The 27754-nt window shown below is 33.4% G+C and overlaps 1 protein-coding gene across 3 annotated transcripts in view; it reads left to right on the top strand.

The window, feature by feature from the left end:
* LOC114337406 (GTPase-activating protein CdGAPr) overlaps positions 1–27754 on the top strand; it is a 697382-nt gene that overhangs the window by 418254 nt on the left and 251374 nt on the right. For 2 of the 3 annotated variants that reach the window (XM_028287837.2, XM_028287832.2), the window contains exons 6-7: positions 9708–9953; positions 17626–17757. In XM_028287837.2, the coding sequence (XP_028143638.2) occupies positions 9708–9953; positions 17626–17757 (378 nt within the window). The remainder of the gene's footprint in view (positions 1–9707; positions 9954–17625; positions 17758–27754) is intronic. The other variant, XM_028287844.2, reaches the window with a different exon arrangement.

Genomic DNA, 27754 nt, shown 5'->3' with positions numbered 1-27754 from the left:
AATCGCCAAACATTCTCTCTCAACGGTAGAGTAATTTCTTTCGGTATGTGACAAGGACCTACTCACATATGCAATTACGTGTTCGCCATCATCTGACAGCTGACTTAAAACCGCTCCGATACCATACGCCGAGGCGTCCGTCTGAAGCTGAAACGGCTTAGAGAAGTTTGGACAACTTAGGATGGGAGCAGATACTAAACAGTCCTTAATCTTACGAAAGGAATCCTCACATTCCTCGGTCCAGTTCCATTTTCTGTTCTTTCGAAGCAAACCCGTAATCGGTGCAACTACTGACGAGAACTGAGGTATGAACCTCCTATACCACGAGGCCGTGCCTATTAGGCGACGAATTTCTGTTATGTTTTTGGGTGTTGGTATTTCCAGAATGGCCCTAACCTTATCCTGATCACAGTGGAGACCTATATCGTCTACCACATATCCTAAATATTTTAACTCCTTCCGACAAAACGTACACTTGTCCTTAGCCAAGGTCAGACCAGCACCTGACAACCGTTTGAAAACTTTTTCCAGAATTTCGAGATGTCTGTCAAATGTGTCCGTGACTATTATAACGTCATCTAAGTAGACGAAAGCATATGGTTCTAATTCGGGGCCTAACACTCGATCCATTAGTCGCTGAAAAGTAGCGGGGCTATTAGATAAACCGAAAGGCATACGCTTGAATTGGTAATGACCACGACCAGGTACCGAAAAAGCTGTATACTCCTTAGAATCTGCGGCAACAGGAACTTGGAAGAAAGCGCTCTTGACATCCACAGAGCTTATGTATCGGGCGTTTCCTAACTTATCAAGTATTCCAGCAATAAAGGGAATGGGATAAGCGTCCTTCTTCGTAACCTTATTCAGCTGCCTATAATCAACACAGAATCGATACGAGCCTTTTTCTTTTTTCGGAACCATGACAACCGGAAAAGAGAACGCTGATTTAGAAGGTTCAATAATATCTTCTTCAAGCATCGACTTCACTTCCTTATCGATCATTTGTTGAATCGCTGGAGAAACTCTATATGGACGTATTTTGATTGGTTCTGAATTAGTAAGAACTATCTTATGCTCAATAAGAGTAGTTTTCCCTAATGATTTTCCCCCTACGGTCTCGAAGTAATTATCGACCAGCCTGTTCAATCGTGCTGACTGCTCATCAGATAACGTCCTGCTGAGCTTAACACTAGCTATGGGACATACTTGTAAACTTGAAGTCGCACCCTCATCTTGTTCAACATTAAAAGACCAACTCTGGTTCTTGAAATCTGGGACTATTTCCATGGCCAACCAAAAGTCCATACCTAACACCAAGTGATGGGGTAAGTCGGGAATGACATACGCTTTTAAGACCCTAATTCGTCCTTCTAATTGAAATGGTATTTCTACCGTACCACTTACCTCGCAAGCTGCTTCATTGGCAACACGACAAGTCCTGATCTCTGTAGCTGAAAGTTTACAACCTAAATTCATTAAAATATCCCAACCGGGACTTCCAAAAACTGTTAAATTTGCTCCCGTATCCAGCAAAGCTCTAAGTTTTACACCTAAAACATCTACGATAAGATGAGGCCTATTGTCGTCTGGCAAACTTGCAAATATATAATCCAAAACCAACCGCATCTGAGTCGAGACGACGGACTTTGATAAACAAACCGATTGCACTGACTTATCAACACAATCTACTACCCTAAGATCACTAGAAGGAGGATCGACCGAGTGGGTAGCTACCTGTACACAATTAAACTCATTAGCCACTGAAAAATTGCTCAGGCTACCAGGGTGACTGCCTACTAACCTGCCAACTCGTTTCCCGAGCACTTAGGACAGTTCGTAATCTTCACATTCGGCTCTTTACATCGATAACAGAAAGGACGTGCTGGCTGGGCACACTGTCTTCGGAAATGACCAATCTTACCACAGTTGTAACATTTACCCCTAGTAACTAAAGTCGTGGGAACCGCACTAACATCTGCAGATGAAGATGGACTAGTATTGGTAGTTGACGCTGTGACATTTACCTCTGCTCCAGAATTTGAAGTAGTACCCGAAAACGAAGGACCTACTGGACCACTTTGAGAATTCGTATTGCAATATCCGCCGTTGGAACGTCTTGAATTATTAATGGCAGAGACCCTTAAGTTCGGTCGCCTATACTCTAATCCTGGTTCGACAGAATTACGAGGATTAACAGGTGGAGTACGATATTCCTGCGCATTTGCATGTGCCTCCTCAATTTCTCTACCGACATAAATCAGGGTATCTATGGTATTAACCGGTTTTCCAGCCAAACCTAATTGAATATATGGCAACATACGGTTCTTAATGTGTCTGACCCTCGAAATCTCGTCTGGTTTAGTAGCCAATTTGTTATAGAGTCCTTCCATATATGCAACATAGATAACTACGTTTTCTCCCGTAGCCTGGGTACGATGTCTCAAAATCTCTAAAATTTTCTCCTCGTAATTACTAGGCAAGAAGGTGTTCCTCAAAACTTGTTGAAATTCTCTATAGCTCGAAATTTTGCTCCTGGCGAAACGATACCATATATTTACGTCGCCGTTCAGTAATTCCGACACACTATTTAACATTTGAGTTTCAGAAATATTCCTCGAAATTCGCATTTCCTCAAGACGATCAAGGAAGTCTGTTACACTAGAAGTCGCGTCAAAACTTAACTTCCATTTACCCACATCTACAAATTTATCGGGTACCTTTATTTCTGAATTTTTAGCCATACATTTATCGGACACCTCATTTGGATGTGTCGAATAACCTAAATTATTCCTTGAAATATTTTGTCCAAAATGTGATGAATTACCTACGTTAGTAGTGAAAGCTGTGTTAAGATTTGGATAATTATCAGGAGTGTAAAAATTTTTCGGCTGAGTCGTATTACCCCCTAAATTATTATAATTATTATTTAGTTGAGAAACAAAGCCTGAAAAATTATTTAAATCTGAAGGAACGTTACCAGAAGGTGTAGGATAAAAATTGTTACCGCTACTACCGGAATGTTGACTTACTAAATTATTATTGGGAAAATTATAATCCGGATTTGTCCTATGCATGTTAGGTACCTCCGCGTAGCTTGTTCTTAACGATTGAGCGATATCCTCCGCAAAAGTAACATGGTTTGTATTATTTGGAATAATGTTTGAAGAAATGGGAGTATTCCCAAAATTTCCAGGAATATTATTTGTACCAAGATACTGATTATTATTTGATTCAAGAATATGATTAGTACTAGGTATAGTCCTATTAGTAAATCTATTAAAAGCTGGCATTGTAGAAACATTGTTACTATCCAACGAAGGATTAATTATCGGACCAGGAATATTAATACTAGGTCTAAAAAAGTCATTATCAGCATTGTGACCGTAATCATTACTTGTAACAACAACGTTATTAATAGTAGGAACCTGCTGAGCTGAACTTGTAGTAGTATTATTTGTATTAGTTTTTAAACTAGGTTTTGAACTAGACGAAATATTTTTAAAAAGAGGGTCAAATTCCTGTAATGTTCGTTTGGGCATCCAATTTCCTGACCAAGTCGCTGAAGGAGTCGTATTACAATTTTGGGTATAATTTAAAGCTAACTTATTAGGATTATTCGTTTCTGTACCATATACTGTTTCTCCTATCGCCGATGATCTATGTAAAAGGTCTGCCAATTCGTCTGTACTCGCATCCAATAAGCTGGAAGATGACGTAGGGTCATCTTGACCGACAGCTTCTAATGTACCACCTGTAACTAGTGTCTCTAAATTAACTACTAAGTCCTTCATTAAATCCATCATGTTCCGTTTCTCATCTCTAAGCTCTAAAGGAGCACAAATATTTTCCACTCTTCTACTAACATGAAGTAACCTGGTGTTAATCCTAGCATATTCAGATCTAACGTTATTAATATCGAATTGTTCTAAGTCCCCTACTATTTCCTGAATTTTACCGGAACAAATACCTAATTCCGATACGGGATCGAATTCCACCGTTCTGGGTTTAATTCTTCCTAAAATCTCTGCTTTTATAGCACTCCGTAGTAAATTGCGCTTAGTCTCTACCTTACCGTCTCCAATGTCATAGCCTCTACTTGTGAGTTCATAAGTTAACTCGTCGCTACGTAACCTATAAATATCCATTTTGGGTAAACAGTCCGAGCCACAAATTACTTTACAACAATAAAAAAATAATAAAAAAAAGAAGAGAAAATTTATTTATATTTCCTCACCCCCTTCAAAAAAATATAAAGGACCAGCAGTAAAAGCAAAATTAGTAAACCCATAAAACTGTTAAAATTTTTAGGGAAATTTAAAATAATTACCCATATAAGTCGTTACTTAAGTCAAAATTGGATTATCAAGCAAAATTAATCAAATTCTAAGTGGAAATGTATAAAGCACAATACCGTACTAAAGAATTCTTACTAACTAATATTTTGACACCACAACAACTAATTTAAGTGTGTAGACTCTTAAATTAAGACTCGATACAATATAAATATGATAATATCACTGTGATATGTAAATAGTGATAAATAATACTGGATTATTTAGAATATATTAATGGTACATACTAAATGAATAAATGAAATATGAATAAAATTAAATTATTTTGGTAAATTCTATGCATAAGTTATGGTGCACACTGTATAAAAAATCACGTTTGGGCGCCACTTGTTACGGTCTTTGCTACCGCTGCGCTGGTTAAATAAAAAAATAAAAAAAAAATTGAAAATTGAGTTTTGATCATAGGATTCTAAGAACGGTGACCTTAACAGTGGTATTCCGGCTTAGCTCAGAAGAAGGCGATATCGTGAGTCGTACCTAAGTACCTAATGCCTAAATATCTTTTATAATGTTAACCCGGTTGCGCCAATCGGTTTTCCCCAGATACCACTACGTAAAATTACTTACTTCTAACCGATAAATAGGTAAATATCAGAAGTTAAAAGAAATCCTAATCTCATGAAAAAAAACATTTTATAATACATAATTATTTAAGTTAATATTATTAAATATTTAAATGTAACCAAGGTTGTTTTCATACATGTTACGGTATTAAGCTCCTTATAGATCTATATAGGCTCACATTGATATTAGAATTTATATATAAAAAAAAAGAAAAGGAAAAACAAAATAGAAAATGTTATTAAAGTATGAACAACATTAAAATTAACGAAAAGTGATAATGTTTCAGTCCACTTAACCGCACGATATTAACATAATCACTGTGTAGAATTTTCTGCGTTGAAACTCCAATACTCCAAAGTAAAAAAAAAAATCCTCCTACCTTTCGATTTCTGCTTTCCCTTACTTACATAGCCAAACTTCAGTTGTTAAGCTTGGTATCTAATCATTGTGACTTCACCTTAGGCAGAACCCTATGCCATGCGAAGACTAATATATTTGGGTAGGTATACCTAGGACCTCACACTTGCACCCTACAAATAGTTCATATTTTAAGCAAAAATTTAATTTGCCGACAACATTCTTATTCAAATTTTGATTTTTGTCTACCCGGCCTAATTAATTAAGTCAGAATTTTATTATTATTCAAAATCATCAACCACCGGTTGTTACTGTAAATTTTAAAGTTCTTAACACCAACAAAAAGTGAAAGACAGTATAGGTAAACTACACGCTCTTTTTACGTTCGAATTCTACCACAAAAACAATTAACAAGTGACAGTAAAGAAATAAAGAAGTAAGATTCAACTTTGAATTGAGGAAAATGAAAAGGGTTAAATTATAACGAGATCTATCTTAACTTACCTCAAAGAGGGCTGTGATTATTCGGGAAAATATAAAATTTCCCTAGCACACCGGCATAGAAAATACGTTTCCAACCCTTGCCTCCGCTCAGCAAAAGTCCGCTACATCGGCTGACCGACAAACAAAATTAAAACCCACCAGACATCAACTCCACAACTATCTGATTTTTCACGTTATTCTTTCAAAGCGTTCAAAGGAAAACCCCAAATTTTCCTCACACTGGCACGTGAACTTTCCTGACCTCCAACCAAAAAGTAAAACCTTTCGCGTCGGTGTCAATGACAGACCCTTGTGATAGTGACTATGCCACCCAAAATACTGTTTGATAATTATGCTGTGTTATCAAGGGTACTGTTGGTTGTCTAACTAGTAGTGACCAATTCAGAGTTATTTATTTTCATATTTTCTTGTAGTACGGTAGCTGATCACAGCAAGTTTATAAATATTGACTGACATACGGCTGCAAATTGCAGTCGGCTTTTGCGTGAAAATAGACCATAACACGTTATTGTCAGGTTTTACTGTACCAATAATATTTTATTAAATTATGAAATATTATTTAAATAAAAAATTTATAAACTTGATAAAAGAAAGTTTGCTTAGAATTTTCTCCTCTATCTAATTATGGGGTTATTTTTAATAAAATAGTGTTCACCCATGAGAAGGGGTAACATCCACCCCCAGGATAAAAGCGCAAGTTGGTACCACATCATTTTTGTTTCTTGAGGTATCCTCTAACTACTTACCAATTTTCATGAAAATTGATGGAGGTTCAACGAAATCAGGGGTGAAAACCTTCAGTGACTGCCTTTTTGGAAATATAAAAGATTAATTTTTTTCGTGATTGTCGATTTGCTAATTTTCTGATTTTTGGTTGCTATAAGGTTTAAAAAATTAATAAAAATTATAAATCATGCACATAAATGTAAAAAAATATTTATTTTACTTAATTAAACGAGATTGCTTGAGCCAGAATGCTGAAATCTGCATTTTTATCATTAAAAAAAAAAGGTGGATTTCACCCCTAAAATGCAGAAAGCGCAACTTGGTGCCATATCACTTTTGTTTTTTGAAGTATCCTCTAACTAATCAACAATTTTCATGAAAATCGATGAAGGTTCAAAGAAATCGTGGGTGAAAACATTCAGTGACTACACTTTCAGAAATATAGAAGAATAAGGTTTTCGTGATTTTCGACTTGTTAATTTTCGAATTTTTGGTTGCTATAAGGTTTGAAAAATTAAAAAAAAATGTAATTCATGCACATAAATATAAAAAAATATTTATTTTTCTTAATTAAACGAGATTACTTGCGCCATAATGCGGAAATCTGCATTTTTTACAATTTAAAAAGTAGGGGTGTATTACACCCCTAAAATGCAAAAGCGCAAGTTGATGCTATATATCTTTTATTGCTTGAGGTATCCTCTAACTACTTACCGATTTTCATGAAAATCGATGAAGGTTCAACAAAATAGAAAGTGAAAACTTACAGTGACTGCACTTTCAGAAATCTAAAAAATAATTTTTAAAAAAGGGGTGTATTTCACCCCTAAAATGCAAAAAGCGCAAGTTGGCACTATGTCACCTTTGTTCCTTGAGGTATCCTTTAACCACTCACCAATTTTTATGAAAATCGATGGAGGTTCAACGAAATCTGAGGTAATAACTCATATCCACCTTCATTGACTCCACTATATAGTTAACATGGCAATGAGAAAAAGTGATATTTTACCGATGCATTGATACCGTGCATACCGATGTTTTTTGCACTCGGGGTGACATTCACCCCTTCTCGGGGGTGAAAAAATATACGTTCCAAATAAGTCCGGAAGTCGATAAACTGAGTAATTCTAAGCAACTTTTGTTCTATAGCGTTTTAGTCAATACTTTTCGAGTTATTTGCGAGTGAATATGTTGATTTTTCAACAAAAACAAAAACCAGATTTTTAGATGGTTTTTCGCAAATAACTCAAAAATGAAGTATTTTATCGAAAAAAACATTCTTAGCAAACATATGGCTTATAAAAAAGTAAAAAAAATGGTGTATCTAAGAGGTCTCTAGATCCAGCACAAGCAGAGTTGTAGGTAATGAAACGTAGATTCATATTCGTCAAATTCCAAATCGAATATTTCAACGTGAAATAACCAAAAAATGACTCACTTTTTGAGGAAAATTTATTAAGTAAAAATCCACATTGGATGAAAGAAGACACTTTTTTAAAGTGTTAAAAAAAGCTTTTTATTTTTTAATATATATGTATATTTCAATTGTTTTCAAAAAAGTTTCTAACATAAAAACATTGATATAAGTTATTGTACTTGTTATCAAATTAACTCATAGAATATGTAATTCTGATTGTTAATAAATGCTTACAAAAAAAAGTTTGCTTACTTTAAACAAACAATCAAAAGTTACGCTCAAAATAAAGTTGGTTCTCTTTTTTTGCAAAAAAAATCGTGAAAATCATCCCAAATGATATTAATCGTTACCGTTTCACAAGTTGCTTTACCTATGTACTGTTTACATATTATATGATCTGAAATATTTTTATGTTTTAATTTTGGAAAAATTGTTCTTTTTTCAAATAACTTAAGTGAACTTTCAAATAAGTTATTAGTGACACCAAAAATCTCAAAAAGCAAAGAAAATGTAGGCTTTGCTATTCTAAATATTTTTGATTTTTTGTTTTTCTGCAAGATAAAAATTGGTTAAGATATGGCTGTTCAAAATTTCCATACACTCCTGATTAGTGACTCGTTCAAGCCCTTCCAACTACAGCCTTATCAAAAATAAGCACTCTGAACCGATGAAACTTACCGATCATATAAATAATACATACACGAGTATGACTACGGCACAGTATATAGAGGTTCCACAGTAAAACCACTCCTCTGTCGGCGCGTTGATCTCGAGAAGTAATACCGGCAGTACGCAATTGGTAATTCACCAGTGGTGGATGCCGGTTTTCCTTGTTAAAACCCGTACGTTTCTATGCGACTAGCAATGCGAGAGTGGGGCAAAAGCGACTAAGAACATTGCGCGGTCGCCATGCGCGACTACAGACTTTACTTCCAATTTTTCGGAGAGTGGTTCTACTGTCCCTCTTTATACTGTGACTACGGCTCCACGAGCGACAGATTGACGCTAGCAGTAGCAGTAAAATTACGGCGGCAGCACAGCAGTAAAAGCATGGCTCCATAAGCAACGTGTGAAGCGGTAACATTTCATTTGGGATGCTAATAAGGCGATGATTTTTACGATATTTTTGCCAAAAAAAGGAACCAACTATATTTTGAGCGTAACTTGCTTGCTGGCGATGTTAGAAACTTTAAAAACATTGTAATGAGTTTTCCCTAAGAAGTGCTTAATTTTTTGGTTATTTCACATTGAAATATTCGATTTGGAATTTAACGAATATGAACCTATTTTTCATTAGCTACAACTGTGCTTCTACTGGGTCTAGAGACCTTATACATAGGGACACCTTTTTTCACTTTTTTATATGCTATATTTTTGCTAAGAATGTTTTTTTCGATAAAATACTTTTTGAGTTATTTCCGAAAAACCGCCAAACCGTAAAAAACGGTTTCTGGATGAAAAATGACTTCGTGAAAAAACGTGTAGAACAAAAGTTGCTTAGAATTAGTCAGTTTATCCATTTCCGGACTTATTTTGAACGTATATTTTTTCACCTCCGAGAAGGGATAAAACTCACCCCCAGTGCAAAAGCACACATCGTCACAATATCACTTTTTTCTTTGACACGTTTTCTATGTGTATGCCCATGTTAATCCAAGCTGTTCTCTAAAATTAGAAGATTTTGCAATATTTTACCGTGAGTGAATAGCCTATGATCCTGAAACATTTAAACACACGGTCGCGATTGAACTAAGCATTAACGCTACCAGAGTTTCTCGTTTTTGTAGGTCCTTAGCATTAACACCGATTAAACCAGTATTGAGGAAACACGGTAAACTGATCACGTTCTTTAGGAGTTTTATTTTGAACAGGCCGTCGAGGAGGCGACTGAAACAATCGGGAATATTGAAGGAAAGGGTTTTCGGCTGCGATCTCGGCGAACATCTGCTCAATTCTGGAAACGAAGTTCCGATGGTGCTCAAGTGTTGCGCTGAGTTCATTGAGAAGTACGGCATCGTCGACGGAATCTACAGGTAAGTTGTGTTTCTAACTATGTATAGTAAATAGATAAATACATAAAACACACCGGTAAATTAAAGGGAAGTGTTAAATGCGCTTTGTACGCGACATAAAATTTGACAACACGTCTTAAGGGAAGGTACGGTTTGAAAATTTTTAAATTTTTTTTTATTATTATTTTAAATGAAATTACATAACCTCAAGAATACTTTCTGAAAATTTCAAATAAATTAATCGGAGTAAAATTACCGGAAATACAGCATGTTTAATATACCTACCTTCAGCTCGCTTTGAAACAACTTCGCGCCAGCACGCTTGAACGTAGTGAGAAACGTTCAACAGCTGTTCCCCTGCTCTTTTGTAAATTACTCTGTGATTCAAAAATATATTTCGATGTGCATCACTTTACGATTTGACAGACAAAAAGGAAATTAAAAATAAAAGTTGTCAAAACTTTAAACGTTGTACTCAAAAACTACTTGACCGATCCACCTGAAATTTTGCACAGATTTTCTTTAGATAATTTGAGTCCCATGAAACAATTCGGTAAAACTTTGCCAATTGGAGCAGACTGTTTCAAGCAATAAACAAACTCGACACATTCGAAAGGAAAGTACTGAGGAGAACACTAGGACCTGTGAGGGAAAACGGAATCTTCAGAAGTCGATACAACAACGAACTTTATCAACTCTATAAGGAAACACCCCTGTCAGTCTTCATTAGAATACAAATATTGCAATGGGCCGGGCATATAAGAATGGGAGAGGATAGGCTACCAAAAAGAGCCCTTAATGCTAGAATGCAGGGAAAGAGACCGGTTGGAAAGCCAAGAAAGCGTTGGGAAGACACAGTAAATAGCGACGCACAAGCCCTTTTAGGAGTCCGTGTATGGAGAAGAGCAGCCACAGACACGCAAGGGTGGAGGCAAAAAATAAAGGAGGCCAAGGCTCAATTTGAGCTGTAGTGCCGTAGAAGAAGAAGAAGTTTCAAGCAATACATTTTGGCTTTCTAGTCTATCATTTGAAAAAATAAAGGCCGGTGTTTCTGATTGTCCACAGATTATGCACTTAATATGATATATTATACACTTAAAGATGAATATTTCACGGGAACAATGCCAGTAATTGAAAAGAATGATTTGTTGGCTTTTAAAAACATTGTTATAGAATTTCTTGGAAATATTGGAACAAACAATAATTAGCACTCAATAAGAATGTCCCGGTGAATATGTAAAGATTGTGAGAGATAGTTATGTATGAGTGAGTAACAACTAGTATTAAGACAGGTGTGGGAGAGACTGATAAGTTTCATGTGAAAGTAGAATTGCACCAAGGTTCGGTGCTTAGTCCTTAATTATTCTCATTAGTTTTGGACCAGATAACAGCTAAACTACAGCGTAACATTCCCTGATGCTTAGCGCATGCTGTGGTGTTTGCGGGAAATAGTGAAGGCTACTTTAGAACAAAAACTGGAACAGTGGAGACAAGATCTTGAGGAATAAGGTTTAAAACTTAGTAGGGCAAAGATAGAGTATTTGGAATGTTCGTTTAAAGATGGAGTTCCTACAAATAAAAAGATATCTTTGGACTGAAATGATTGTGAAAAGTGACAGTTTTAAGTACCTAGGATCGGCAGTACAGAGTAATAGGGAAATAGATGGAGATGCATGCAATATAATTAGGATGGGATGGATGAAATGGAAGGAAGCAAGTGATGTGTTGTGCGACAGAACAATTCCAATTAAGCTGAAGATAAAATTCTAGAAAATAGCCATAAGACCGACTATGATGTACGGAACTAAATGTTGGGCAGTTAAAAAGAAAGAGGAACAGTGGATGCATATGGCAGAAATGAGAATGCTTAGATGGACGAGTGAAGTAACAAAAAAGGATAAAATTAGAAATGAGTATATTAGGGGAAGTCTAGGGGTGACACCAACTGATTCCAAATTGAGGAAGCATAGCTGGTTTTCAACGTCGAGACGTTAATCACCCAATACGAAGAATTGCTGAACTGCGGGTTCCTGGAAGAAGCAGGAGAGGAAGACCAAAGAAGATCTAGGGGAGACGCTTAGGCAGAACGTGTGGGTAAACGGGATTGATGTTGATATGGTTATGAGAAATGCAATTAGGGAAGCCGACCCCTCATAGGGATAGTGGCAACGAGAATGATGATGATGATTGGAACAAAGAATTAGGCTGAAATTGTACAGCAACTCTAGGAGAGCTTCAAATTGCTAGCTTGCAATATGATATTACATTAAACCTTAAAATCAGATTAATACGCTGCTACATATTCTTCACATTGCTGTATGGCATGGAGAGCTGGACCCTTACAGAGGCTAATGAAAAAATTGGAGGCCTTTGAGATGTGGATCTACCGACGAATATTAGATCGGCCATGTAATGAGACATACAGTGAGGTATAACCTTCTACACCTCACAGATCGCTGGAAGAAGTGGCCCAGGCAGAAGAAAAACATTGTGACTCCAAAATCACCGAGAGTGGCATTAAGAGCAAAGCTATTATTGCCAATATGATCGCCAACGTTCGATAATCGGGCAGGGTATTGTAAAAAAGAAGAAGATGAATTCGCTTTTCTAGATTGATTCTATGACTCGCAGGTATACAGGGTGCGCCAAACCTCTGGTTTTCTTTGATTACGGCTAAATTATGGAATATACAAAAAAATGTTTGTAACAAAATTATTGTATATCGAAACCTTCTATAATTTAAAATTATTTTCGATTATACAGGGTGAGTCAGAACGACGGTACGAACCAAAGTTGTGTTTTTTTAAATGGAACACCCTATATATTAAATCATTTTTTAATATATTTTTTAAAAATATTAAGAATTTATATACCTAAGATATTATAGGCCTAAAAATAACGATTTTCGAAATATTTATACTTTTATTGAGAAAAATGGTAATATTCAAAGGGCTGTGAATTAGGCTTTCAAGGTAATAAAAATTTAAATGACATGTCAAATTTTTTTTAGTATACTGTTATTTTTAAATAAATTAACATATTTGACATATAGCCATAAAATATACAGTGTGATCACTATTTGCAAATACAAAATTTTCTCATTTTTTTTTAATGGGATACCCTGTATATTAGTATTGCCTTTTGTAGTAAATATTACAACCTTTCTTTTGGTATAAGGTTGTATGTACTTAGCATGTTTCGTTTTGTAGATATTGAAAAAAAAACTATAGATTTTACGTTTTTGCGGATTTTTTATTAAATTTTTTTTGCAAAAAAAATAATTATAATCTGGTTTTAGAATCATACATTAAAATATCAAATATGAAAATAAAAACGTAAAACGTAAAAAATTAAAGATTAAAATAAATCGTATACTAGTACAATTCAATTGAATTTAATAACTTAAAATTATTTTACAAAAAATATTTTATCATACTAATGAATGCATAAATTAGTTACTAAATTAAATAAACAACCAAATTTGATATCTACCCTAGTAGTTTTTCTACCACAGCAACTTTCCTGTACCAAATTAATTGTTAGTTGTATTGTATTTACGAGTAAGATCAATTAAACTTTTGATGTACTTACATATTGAGAACATAATTATTATAAAGTATGCCTTGAAACAAATGAATGTTAAATGTATCAGCCAAATTATTTATTAATATAAATAGTATTAACTGGTGTCACAAAAGCTGGTAATACTTTTGTCGCTGAAATTTTTGTTACAATTTTTTATATTTTAAATTTTAATTTTTCAACCGAACAATTGGTGAATATGACATTTGTTTTGGGCGAAACCATTATTAGAAATTATTACCAGCTTTTGTGACACGACCACATAGATACTATTTACTTCATAATATACTTCTATAACGTTCACTTGTTTCAAAGCATACTTTATACGTTCTCTAGATGTAGGTAAATTAAAAAGTTATTAACTGATCTTACTCCTAAATACAATTTAGCTAAAAAAATCGGGTACAATGAAGTTACTAGGGTAGAAAAATTTCTAGGGTAAATTCTAAAACTGGTTGTTTAATTTAATGATTAATTTATCCATATTAATTACTTATTAGTATGGTAAAATATTGTTTGTAACATAATTTTAAAGTTATTAAATTCAATTAAGTTGCACTTGCATACGTTTTATTTTAATCTTTAATTACGTTTTTATTTTCATCTTTGATATTTTAGTGTATGTTTCTAAAATCAGATTATATTTTTTTTGGAAAAATAATTTAATTAAAATTATCGCGGATATAAAATATCCGCGAAACGTAAAATCTTTAGTTCTTTTTTAAATATTAACAAAACCAAACATGATAATGTACATACAACTTATACCAAAAGAAAGGTTGTAATATTTACTACAAAATGCAATACTAATTTACAGGGTGTTCCATTTAAAAAAAATGAGAAAATTTTGTATTTGCAAATAGTGATCACACTGTATATTTTATGGGTATAAGTAAAAGATATTCAATTATTTAAAAATTACACTATATTATAAAAACTTTGACCTACCACTTAAATTTTTATTACCTTGGAAACATAATCCACAGTGCTATAAATATTTCCAATCCATTTTTCTCAATAAAAATGTAAATATTTCGAAAATTATTAACTTTAGGCCTATAAGACCTTATATAAATTTTTCATGTTTTTAAAAACTATATTCAAAAATGATATAATATATAGGGTGTTCCATTTAAAAAAATACAACTTTGGTTCATACCGTCGTTCCGACTCACCCTGTATAATCGAAAATAATTTTAAATTATAGACGGTTTTGATATACATTAGTTTTGTTAAAAACATTTTTTTGTATATCCCATAGTTTAGCCGTAATCAAAGAAAACCAGAGGTTTGGCGCACCCTGTGTAGGGTTTCAATTATATCAATAAAAAAATGAAAAAGTTTATGGACTAAGTTTTCAATCTAATAGCACATAAAATAACATTTAAAATATTACTCTACATCCCACCAGATTGAGAAAACAAAGGGAACCGCTTTACCGCGCTGAGCAGATGGGACGTGAATTATAAATTGTAAAACTTCCCCATATTCGTTAGTTTCAGCATCCGTTATGCTTTCAAATTTTAGAAGCCTCGGAGGTGTAACCAGAGAAGGTCCCCATTGTTTTCAATCTGGTGGGATCTGGAGTAATATTTTTAATGTTATTTTATGTGCTATTAGATTGAAAACTTACTCTTTTGCTAGCAGTTGTCGCTAGGGCATCCCTCCCATTTCGTTCGTTGCAATCCGTGACTACACGCCGGGGTTTGTCCTGGTTGGGTCAGAGAGAGCAGCATATCTGCCTCCTGATGAGAGACTAATAAGTTTCGAAACCGGTAGAGGTGCTTACTGCAATCTCTGATTGAACTAGAATATTAGCCCAGTAAATGAACGGGAAATTCGGCGATACCGTGTAATTTTCAGGGGCAACTCCGAATTGCATGAAAATTTGGATTTAGGTTCTACTTACCCTTTACTTCAAAGTTGAAATTGTACCGTTGGTTGCTTTCACTTGGGGGGTGACAGTCACCCCTTCTCGGGGGTGAAAAAACATACGTTCAAGATAAGACAATACTTTTCGAGTTATTTGCCATTGAAAATGTTGATTTTTCGACAAAAAACTACGTTTTCAGACGGTTTTTCACAAATAACTCAAAAAGTAAATGTTTTATCAAAAAAAAATATCCTTAGCAAAAGTGTAGCTTATAAAAAACCCAAAGAAATGGTGTATCAGTAAAGTCTATCAATTAAATAAAAACAAAGTTGTAGCTCATGAAAAATACGTTCTTATTCGTCTTATCCCAAATCGAATATTTCAAGGTGAAATCACCGAAAAATTAAGCACTTTTCAGGAAAAACCCATCTAAACTTTTTTAAAGTGTTTATAAAAAGCTTTGTTTTAATTGTTAACAAAAGTTTTAGCATTAAAAATAAGCGAGTTACGCTCAAAAGAAAGTTGGTCCTCTTTTTTTTTTGTAAAAAATCATGAAAATCTTGCTGTGTTTAGCTTCCCAAATGAAATTAATCGCTACCGCTTTACAAACAATTTACTTACCTATCTATTTTTTATATGATCTGTCAGTCTCACCGGTTTAAAGTGTTTATTTTTGAAGGGTTATAATTGAGAAACCTTGAATGGGTCACTAATCACGAGTGTATGCAAATTTTGAACAGTCATATCTTAACCAATTTTTGTCTTACGGAGAAACAAAATGAAACTAGCATATTTATAATAGCAAAACCTACATTTTTTTACTTTTTAAGATTTTTCTTATCACTAATACTTTTTAAGTTATTTTGAAAAAATGAAATTTTTCAAAAATTTTTGGAAAAAATTTTTTTACTATAAAACCAAATGCTTTCAAAAATAAGCACTTCAAACCAATCAAACTTACACATCATATAAACAATACACATACAGTTAAAATAGATGGTAAAGCCAAACGATTAATTTCATTTAGGGTGCTAAATAGAGGGAGGTTTTCACGATTTTTTTTACCAACAAAAAGGGGCCAACTTTTTTTTTAGTGTAACTCGTTTATTTTTGATGCTGTAAACTTTTGTAAAAAATAACTAATAACCTTTTTTTCGATACTTTAAAAATGTTAATTAGATTTTCCCGAAAAATGCTTCTTTCTTCGGTGATTTCGCGTTGAATTATTCGATTTGGAATTAGACGAATAAGAACGTATTTTTCACGAGCTACAACTTTGCTTCTACTCAATTTGTAGACTTTACTGGTACACCATTTTTTTTCGTTTTTTTTATAGGCTTTTGCTACAAATATTTTTTTCGATAAAATATTCACTTTTTGAGTTATTTGGGAAAAACGGTCTGAAAACGTAGGTTTTTTGTCGAAAAATCAACATTTTAAATCGCGAATAACTCGAAAAGTATTCACTTACGTAAAAAACTTTATAGAACAAAAGGTGCTTAAAATAAGTCAATTTATCCATTTCCGGCCTTATTTTAAACACGCGTTTTTCACCCCCCGAGAAGGGGTAAATGTCACCCCCCAAGTAAAAGCAACCAACGGCACAAATTCAACTTTGAAGTGGAGAGTAAGTAGAACCTAAATCCAAATTTTCATGCAATTCGGAGTTGCCCCTGGAAATTACACTCCAAAACGGTCATTTATTGGGCTATATGATGCGGCTATAGTTTCGTGTTGTTACGAAATTGAAAATGGTTATTCATTTTTAAAAAAGTTTATGTTGCACTTTCATATGGGAGTGGACAGGCCTCACCAGTCCACTGAAGGCTTAACGACAGTTTGCCACCATTACAAAACAGTATTTTCCATAATACTGGGCAATATAATAATTCGAGATCTTTTCTACTTTTCCAGGTATCTGCGCAAGTTTTACATTATTTAATTTTTAATTTGTCTGTTAGTAGTACGTTCGACAGAAACTTTATAAAGCTGCTTTAGATTTATTTCCTTGTATTTTACTGATATAACATTCTCCCTTTAACAACTTTTCAAAAGCATTTTGTATTGACGAAATTCCGAAAACAATTTAACTGTTCTTTGTTAAGCATTTAAAGACGGATAAGAATCTACATTTTATCTCGACAGCGAAAATAATACTTCCCTTTGTCGGAAAATTATACGATCCGTATGAAAATCGTGGTCTAGCGTAACTTCAAAGACGATTCGTTGTTCTTTTAGGTTATCTGGAGTTACTTCGAACATCCAAAAGTTGCGGAACGCCTTCGATGAAGACCGAATTCCAAACTTGTGCACAGAAGATATCTTGCAAGACATTCACTCCGTTGCATCACTTTTGAAAATGTATTTTAGGTAAGTTTTTACCATAATTTACAATACATTACTGGTGTTCATAAAATACAATATAGTATTGATGGTCCCAAAATATATTACCCGTTATTGGTCAAGCAACGAAAAAATGAGCATGTATCAGTGGAATATAAATATAATGTATTCCTAGCATCGTCCAATGGCTTGATTAAGTTTGGGTTTACAGCTTACTTTAATCTCACTTGTTCTTTCCTCGTTAGGGGAATGTCACTTTGATTTATTATTTTACTCCGACTAGCCAGTGCATTTTGATTCAGTTCAGTCTTCTCACAAGTCTCTCTGATGATAGATAGACCTTTAAACACGTGGAAGAAAATGGTGAGAGCCTCAAATTAAATCGAAACGTAACCATCCATACTCGTATATATTTATTTTAATAAAATATTTGTTTAAAATGATTTATTTTCATGATTTATGATCATAAACTCATGTTCGCCTATATTGCCAACTTGATAGTATTAGACGAGATAATGAGCAAAATACTGTAAGGCGCGAGCAGTTCATCGGTGGTCTATCTCACTCTTTTTTCTAAGCCATCCCACGCATGTGACAGACAAAGATAGCTAGGCCATTCAAAGTGAACATTGACCAGTTACGGCCTTGATATTGGAGTTACACCTCGATGCACAGAGCGATGCCCATACCTCACCTTGTCTATTTTTATTATGTCTATGGGACTGACCGGGTCACAAATGACGAGGTCCTAAGAAGAATAAAGAAGAACGGAGAGGTACTGACCACAATCAAATCCCGAAAGTTAGAATACTTGGAACACAGTATGCGAAATGAATCCAGATATGCTTTTCTAAATGCCATCCTGCAAGGAAAAATATTTGGAAATCAAGGTCCAGGAATAAGAACATTTTGGTTAAAGAACCTCAGAACCTGGTTCAACACAACCAATGAGCAGCTATTCCGCGCTGCTGCAGATAAGAAGATAAAGGTTGCTACGATGTTCGCCAACGTCATTCGCCATGGATATGGATAGGCACATCAAGAAGGATAATGGTAATATCTAATCTTCAGTAATAAAGGAAGTAATAGACCTAGATCCCGCGTACCAAAAAAAAGTTAATTGGTATGGGAACACTGGAACAAGGGAAGTTTTAATTGTGGAACAGGTTAAAAATTTGGAACGTCAGACTACGAAAACGTTCCATGTATTTTGTCGGACAGAACTTCCAATTGATTTGTTACCATTTCATTAAACTCTCATGCAAAAAATCAGACTGGTGTTTATCACCAACTGGGCATTTTAATGAGTGGAACACGAAGACCATGTCAAATGACAGGAATCATGTTGGTTACTAATAGCAGTCTGATTTTTGCATGAGAGTTTAATGAAAGGGTAACAAATTAATTTAATGTTCTGTCCCACAAAATACATGGGACGTTTTCGTAATCTGACGTTCCAAATTTTTAAACTGTTCCACAATTAAAACTTCCCCTGTTCCAGTGTTCCCTTACATCAAAGTTTGTCCGACTAGACACCATTAAGCCATTAACAAATTTTCAGCTTGCTATTAATCAACTTTTTTTGAAGTTATACTTCTTTACGCGCGATATGAGGGTGAATTTTTATATGTTAAAACCTACGATCCCGGCGCATGCGCATTATAACTTTGTTCTGATTGGATGTTCAAATGACATGTCAAAAATTATCCAATATGGCAGCTGTAGCGCAGTTGTGGTTTGGACGGTTGACGGTTTGGTTATGTATGGTTGTTGCGTTTTAAAATTTGTGGGAAGAGAAACAACAAAGGTTAGTTAATAGTTATACTGCCTTTTTAAATAGTTTTCATATTATATTTTTGAAGTTATACTTCAAAATGTTTTAATTTATGTATGTATCAGTCCAGAAAAGGTGTGGAAAGAATATATTAGTGTTTTTAAATATATTTTTCTACAAACGTGTTAAAAATGCAATTTTTAGGACTCCATAGGAGCGTTAAAAATGCTACTTTAAGGCACTAGTGCTTTAAAAATTTTAAGGCACTGCAGTTAAAAGTGAATTGTCAAATTGTGAAACGTTAAAATATTTATATTTCATTTATTAACATTAATATTAATAATACAACTTGCGCAATTTGAAAAAGGTGGTTTAAAAGGTTTTTTATTATAATTTTGTGTCTTTGGATTTGTCTTCCTTGGGCGTAAAATAATAAAACATCTATTTTTATATTTCACTTGTCACCGTGATGTATAATTATGTATATCTGAAAGGTAAGTGCATGCGGCTTGATGGCCTTTTTGGTAGAGCATTGGACCAGAGATCAAAAAATCGCGAGATTGCGGGTTCAAATCCCGGACGATTCATATTTTTTCTTTTTTTTTTAATATTTGGCATTGTTAAGTTTTGGTTCATTTTTGGTAATTATTGTTAATTTTTTGTATTGTAACTGTTAAGTAGGTATATTTATTTCGTTGAAATTATATTATAATAGCAGTATAACTTCTTACGTGCGTACAAAGTACACACACATTCTTTTTTTGCTACGCTGGATCCAGATCTATAAACCAATTGGGCATGTATTAAATAAATTAACCTAAATAAAATTACAAAATAATTATATTTATATAATGGTAGGGGAGCCCAAGCGGGGATTTTTGCAGTTACTCGAGCGCGTCAGATTATCATATGGAGAGAAACCTGGTACCCTGCAGATGTATCTCTACCATATATTGGCTCTTAACACAAGGGAGCGTTAAGGGGGACCCGAAAAAAAATATATCCTTAAAAATACTCGAAATTGTAAGATTAAGAAAAGGTACAGTAGGAAAAATGAAAGAATACCCATGAACGAACATATAAAACACGCTGTATTTTCCTGTCACCGTGTTACAAAGAAAATTAGCCAGCGCAAGTACATGTAATAATTATTGTTACATGTACTTGCACTGGACAATTTTCTTTGTGACACGGTGACAAGAAAATACAGCGTGTTTTATAATATGTTCGTTCATGGGTATTCTTTCATTTTTCCGACTGTAACTTAAGTACATGCAACAGAGAGTATATTTCAAAAATCTGACGATTTGAGCGGGACGTAAGGAAATGGGTGAGATAGATAGATAGATAGATAGATAGATATATAGATAGATAGATAGATAGATAGATAGATAGATAGATAGATAGATAGATAGATAGATAGATAGATAGATAGATAGATAGATAGATAGATAGATAGATAGATAGATAGATAGATAGATAGATAGATAGATAGATAGATAGATAGATAGATAGATAGATAGATAGATAGATAGATAGATAGATAGATAGATAGATAGATAGATAGATAGATAGATAGATAGATAGATAGATAGATAGATAGATAGATAGATAGATAGATAGATAGATAGATAGATAGATAGATAGATAGATAGATAGATAGATAGATAGATAGATAGATAGATAGATAGATAGATAGATAGATAGATAGATAGATAGATAGATAGATAGATAGATAGATAGATAGATAGATAGATAGATAGATAGATAGATAGATAGATAGATAGATAGATAGATAGATAGATAGATAGATAGATAGATAGATAGATAGATAGATAGATAGATAGATAGATAGATAGATAGATAGATAGATAGATAGATAGATAGATAGATAGATAGATAGATAGATAGATAGATAGATAGATAGATAGATAGATAGATAGATAGATAGATAGATAGATAGATAGATAGATAGATAGATAGATAGATAGATAGATAGATAGATAGATAGATAGATAGATAGATAGATAGATAGATAGATAGATAGATAGATAGATAGATAGATAGATAGATAGATAGATAGATAGATAGATAGATAGATAGATAGATAGATAGATAGATAGATAGATAGATAGATAGATAGATAGATAGATAGATAGATAGATAGATAGATAGATAGATAGATAGATAGATAGATAGATAGATAGATAGATAGATAGATAGATAGATAGATAGATAGATAGATAGATAGATAGATAGATAGATAGATAGATAGATAGATAGATAGATAGATAGATAGATAGATAGATAGATAGATAGATAGATAGATAGATAGATAGATAGATAGATAGATAGATAGATAGATAGATAGATAGATAGATAGATAGATAGATAGATAGATAGATAGATAGATAGATAGATAGATAGATAGATAGATAGATAGATAGATAGATAGATAGATAGATAGATAGATAGATAGATAGATAGATAGATAGATAGATAGATAGATAGATAGATAGATAGATAGATAGATAGATAGATAGATAGATAGATAGATAGATAGATAGATAGATAGATAGATAGATAGATAGATAGATAGATAGATAGATAGATAGATAGATAGATAGATAGATAGATAGATAGATAGATAGATAGATAGATAGATAGATAGATAGATAGATAGATAGATAGATAGATAGATAGATAGATAGATAGATAGATAGATAGATAGATAGATAGATAGATAGATAGATAGATAGATAGATAGATAGATAGATAGATAGATAGATAGATAGATAGATAGATAGATAGATAGATAGATAGATAGATAGATAGATAGATAGATAGATAATTTTATTAACCCTTGGTTACATACACTTATGCATAGGGCATGTCAAAAAATACAATAAATATTACAACACTGCAATTACAAACAAAAATAATATATAGTACAAGACAAATACATAATAAGTTGCCAACAATTATTATATAAATCATGTCAATATAAAAATTAAAATTCGCCCCAGACATTGGACATCTTCTACTAAGCATTCTGTAAATTCACGTACTGAACAAAAGGCATGGCTTATTAAGAATTGCTTTAAGTTTTTTTGTAAAGTTCTTAGTGAATTAAAATTTTTAAAACTAGATGGTAGTGTATTAAAAAGTAGAGAGCCTGCATATTCAGGAGATTTTCTAAAATTAGTATGAATATGACGGGGAAGATAATTATCCCGGCGTTTCTTGTGTTATATGCGTGTAAGTCATTTGCTGTTTTAAGATCATTTAACTTAGTGAACGTGCGTGATAACAACTTATAGATATATATTGAAGCAAGTGTAAGAATGTTATTATTTTTAAAACATTGTCGACAACTGTCTCTAAAGCGTAAACCAAATATTGTTCGAATTATTCGTTTTTGTGGGACAAATACTCTCAAACTTTCCGATGCCTGTCCCCAAACAATAATGTTTTGACTGATTATGGAATACACTTGGAAATAGTATAATGTATTTAACCAACGCATTTACAGTAACTTCGTCCTTTAACGACAATATCGCGAAATAAACTCGATTCAATTTTAAACAGGTATTGTTTACGTGTTCACGAGTTCACGAAAATTTAAAGTATTGTCTACAATCGTGCCAAGAAACTTAGTACTATCAACTAATTTAATAATCACGTTGTCTGTCTATGTCTCTGTTGTGAGTCTAAAAGTTTCACAAAAAAAAGCGAATATTTTGCGAAATGAACGTCAGATCGAAAAACTAAAAAATACGTCGTCAATTTTTTCAAAAATCTATCGAATGGTACTAAACATGACCCCCGCGGAAAGGGGTGGGGGTAAATTTAAAATTTTAAACACAAACCCCGCGATATTTTGCAAAATGTTTTTGAAAAATCTATCGAATGGTACACGACCCCCCACGGGGTGGGGTGGGGGGTTACTTTAAAATCTTAAATGGGACCCCAAATTTTTAATGCAGATTTGGATTCTTTACGTAAAAATAAGCAACTTTTATTCGAGACATTTTTTCGAATTATGGATAGATGGCGCTATAATCGGAAAAAACGATTGTTGGAAATGGAAAATGAAATTAAAAAATGGAAAGTCCCTACTAAAATGAAAAATTTTACTTAACTTCTTTTGGTTTTATGACCTAATAATCACAACCCAATAGGTCCTCATAACGCTCCAGTGACTGCAAATTTAGCATACTTTGCTCCCCTACCATAATAAATATTTTACAGTTCTTTACACCGCTTTCAAACTTTGTTCAAATCACAGTCTTGAGTTACCTATTAATAACTTAATGATTTGTTAACGGTTACTTTGTCAATTTTCCACCTATTCCTCATTGATGTGGTTCAATGAACAGTCATAGTATCTATTTTTCTGTTGTAACACCGTGCATTTTGTGGCCAATCGCAAGCTAAAACTTTGTAATTGAACTGGATGGGTTTGGGACATTTCATCAATACCTCTTTGCCGCTGATACATTTATAGAAATGGTTGCAGCTTTCTTCGTGAGGTAGAAGTGGAGAAGTTTCTTTTCTTTTTTCTGGACACTCGTTTTCTATTGAAACTGGCCGTTTTCTATTGAAACTTCTTGGTCGCTTAGGTCTAAAGTAGTGGTTGCATCGAGATCATAAAAATCGAAACTGCGTACGACCAACTTGTTAACATTGTTATGTATCGGATTATTACAGTCTACGTTATAACTATTATCACAGTTTGAGATGTGAATATTAAATAACTTTCCTGTGGGACATTATTTTTGTGGGTAATTTAACGCCATATACACATCGATAATACAAGTCGTAACGGGATTCGTACTTTTAGAGTGAACCTAGTATTTATAGGTCTATCACAATTAACAGGCTGCGATGACTGGGCCACTTAGAGAGAATTAATGAGATGGAGCCGTCAAAACATTTTCTAACCAAAATCCAGAGGAAGTGAGGAAAAGAGACACGCCCAGAGCACCTTTTAAGGATCAGGTGGAAGACGACGTACAAGTGTTAAGAGTACGAAATTGGAAAACTTAGGCGAAGGATAGGAAGGAATGGAAGCTAATTCTAGAACAGGCCAAAATCCACTAGTAGTTGTAGAGCCAATGATGATGATGACATTTTTTACCAAGTTAGTAAACGACAATAGGTCTGACAGGTATATATTTGCCTTAGGGGTCGCCAACTTCTTGAAAACTTTAAGATCTTATCTTGATCTTGTCTTGATTTCAAGACAAGATCAAGACAAGAAGTAATTTTAGATTTCAAGACAAGACAAGAAATTTTTTGTCAATACCAAGATTTCTTGTCAAGAAATCAAGAAATCTTGAAATATCTTGACTACCTAATAATAAAAGCTAGATTTTATTTTAAATAACAAATTTAGCACATTTTTAAATCGAAATTAATAAGCCATGAATTAAGGCAGATAGCACTTGTTATGGAGTCAACGCCTAGCTGATTTCTTGGCTTTGTTATTATTAAAGTTGCTGTTGAAAATAGCCTTTCCGCAGGTACAGATGTTGCTGGCGTTCCGAGAAAATCCTTGGCCATTTTCGATAATGACTTCGATAATGGGTAGATATTTTCGTGTCTTCTCCACCAATTAAGTATGTATATTCTCAGAATCTTCTGACCTAGGCTCATTTAAGTATTTTTCAATTTCATACTTTCAAGATTGTAAGTTATCTTTATCAGCTTTCTTAAATAGGTAAGTAATATCTAAATCAAATTCGTTATCTTCTTTTTTCAGATTATGTACTGACTCTGGTATTGGATTCTATAGATCATTCTGGGATTTATTAGAGTAGTTAACTTTAAATATTTGTTCAAATTTTTGTACTGCCTCTGATTGTAGAAGCTTTTTCCAAGATGAAGAGGAAAATGCCTCTACTTTATGGCGAGGATTCAAAATAACAATAATACAGTATATCCAATTAATTTTGTTATAATTGATGTTAAAACTGCCAAAAACATAGAAAAAAGCATCATTGCAAAATCTATTACTGATGTATGTAGTGAAACTAATAATTCCTGTTTCAAAGAAAACCAAATAGCCGTTTCAATTAAAAATAAATCAATAAAACATGACATAATATTTACAAAAGCAGACAAAGGTAACACTACTATTGCTATCGACAAACGAGACTATAATAACAAAACAATAGAATTTTTAACTAACCAAAACAGTATAAAACTAAACAAAGACCCCACAGAAAAATACCGAAAACAAATTAAACTAGCCATTGAAAATTCAAAATCAATACTAAATCCAACAGAACAGAAATACCTTAATATTATGAACCCACAACCTCCTAAATTATACTCTTTTATTAAACTACACAAACCTGACCACCCAATAAGACCTGTAGTTTCTTTTTATACAGCTCCGTCATATAAAATTTCAAAAAAACTGTCAGATATTATTACAGAATACACTAAATTTTCACCTAAATTCACCGTAAAAAATACACTAGAACTAGTTAATAAAATACAACATTTTCAATTGCCCAAAAACTCCAGACTAATTTCATTTGACGTAAAAAATCTTTTTCCTAGTGTTCCTCCTACAGAAACTTTTGTTTTAGTTAAGAATCTTTTAGACCATAATAGTACAAATCCGATCATTGCATCTGAAATTTTACACCTTCTTGAAATTTGCATAAATCAAGACTATTTTGAATTCAATAATCAAATATACACAAACAACAGTGCAGGACTTATTATGGGTAATCCTCTAAGCCCATTGCTATCAGATATATTTATGAACCAACTTGAAACAACAATTTCTAAACATCCCGTATTTAAACAGTTCTTATATTGGTGGAGATACGTGGATGATATACTAGTATGCTTTACAGGAACTAACAGACAACTTGACCAATTTCTATCATATATTAATTCACTTCATAATAATATTGAGTTTACAGTAGAAACAGAACAGAATAACTCTATAAACTTTCTAGATGTAACGATTTCCAGACTACACAACAAACATGAGTTCTCCATATATCATAAACCTACCCATACTGACACAACTATACACAATTTATCATCCCATCCTACACAACACAAATTAGCAGCCTACCATAGCATGATACATAGACTGACAGAAATTCCCATGACAAAAAATAACTTCGAAATAGAACTAAACATCATTAAACAAATAGCAGTAAACAACGGCTATAACGAACAAACAGTTAACAAAATTTTAAACCAAAAACTCCATAAGAAAGCCCTGAAATTAGTGTATCCACCACCACAGAAAGAACCCAGTACCTTCTGCTCTCTCACATATACTGGCAAGATAACAACAACAATAGCCAGATACATAAAAAAGAAAGGAATAACACCAGCTTTCAGAACTAACAACAACTTAAGCAAATATATTAAGAACAATAAAAGCCGAAAGAGAAAGCAACTACAGAGTGGTGTGTACAAACTAACTTGTGATGACTGTCCGAAAACGTACATCGGTCAAACTGGCAGAACTTTTGACAAACGGATAGCAGAACACAAAAGGGCATTCAACAATAGAAAAACAGACACTTCTACATACGCACTTCACCTTCTAGATCATAATCATTCTTTCAATGAAGAGTTTAAAATTCTACATATTCAAAATAAAGGCCTTAAGCTATCTTTTTTAGAATCTATGGAAATTAATAAACTGAAAAATACAGATATAATTCTGAATGACCAACTCGAGACAAACAGCTCCCCACTCCTCAACCTCTTCAGTTGAAGATTAAAAAGGCAAACACATTGTAAACTATATTACTTGAGAAAGGCACTCCGCCGAAACAGCTGTAGTCACTTAGATATAATAAATTTTGTGGAAGTATATAAAACAAACGTTTTCAGTTTTTTATTGTTAGATAATTTTGTTATAGTGTTTCAGTATTTTATCTGTCGCAGCTTGAATGCAGTAAATTAATTGCTCATCGGTAGCGTCTCTATCAATTTTATTATTAAGTTCATGAGCCCATATTTCCAGTTTGTCTAAAAGTAAATTTACTCCAATTACCGCCAATGGGAGTGTGCAATACTTTTCCCCTTCGAGAATTGAAGAAAGTGTTTTAAAGAGTGTTTTCTCAGGTGCTGACAAAATTTACTGATCAGAACCATTTTTTATCTAACATTTTCCAATTATTTAGATTTTGGTTGTTGTCACAAAATATACACCCACCGGCAAAATTAGCCGAACACCTTAAAAATGGGACATGTTTAATTTCTCAA

Source organism: Diabrotica virgifera, chromosome 2 (genome assembly GCF_917563875.1).
Source record: "Diabrotica virgifera virgifera chromosome 2, PGI_DIABVI_V3a".
Taxonomy (NCBI): Eukaryota; Metazoa; Arthropoda; class Insecta; order Coleoptera; family Chrysomelidae; genus Diabrotica; species Diabrotica virgifera.
This window is presented reverse-complemented; position numbering and strand designations above follow the sequence as displayed.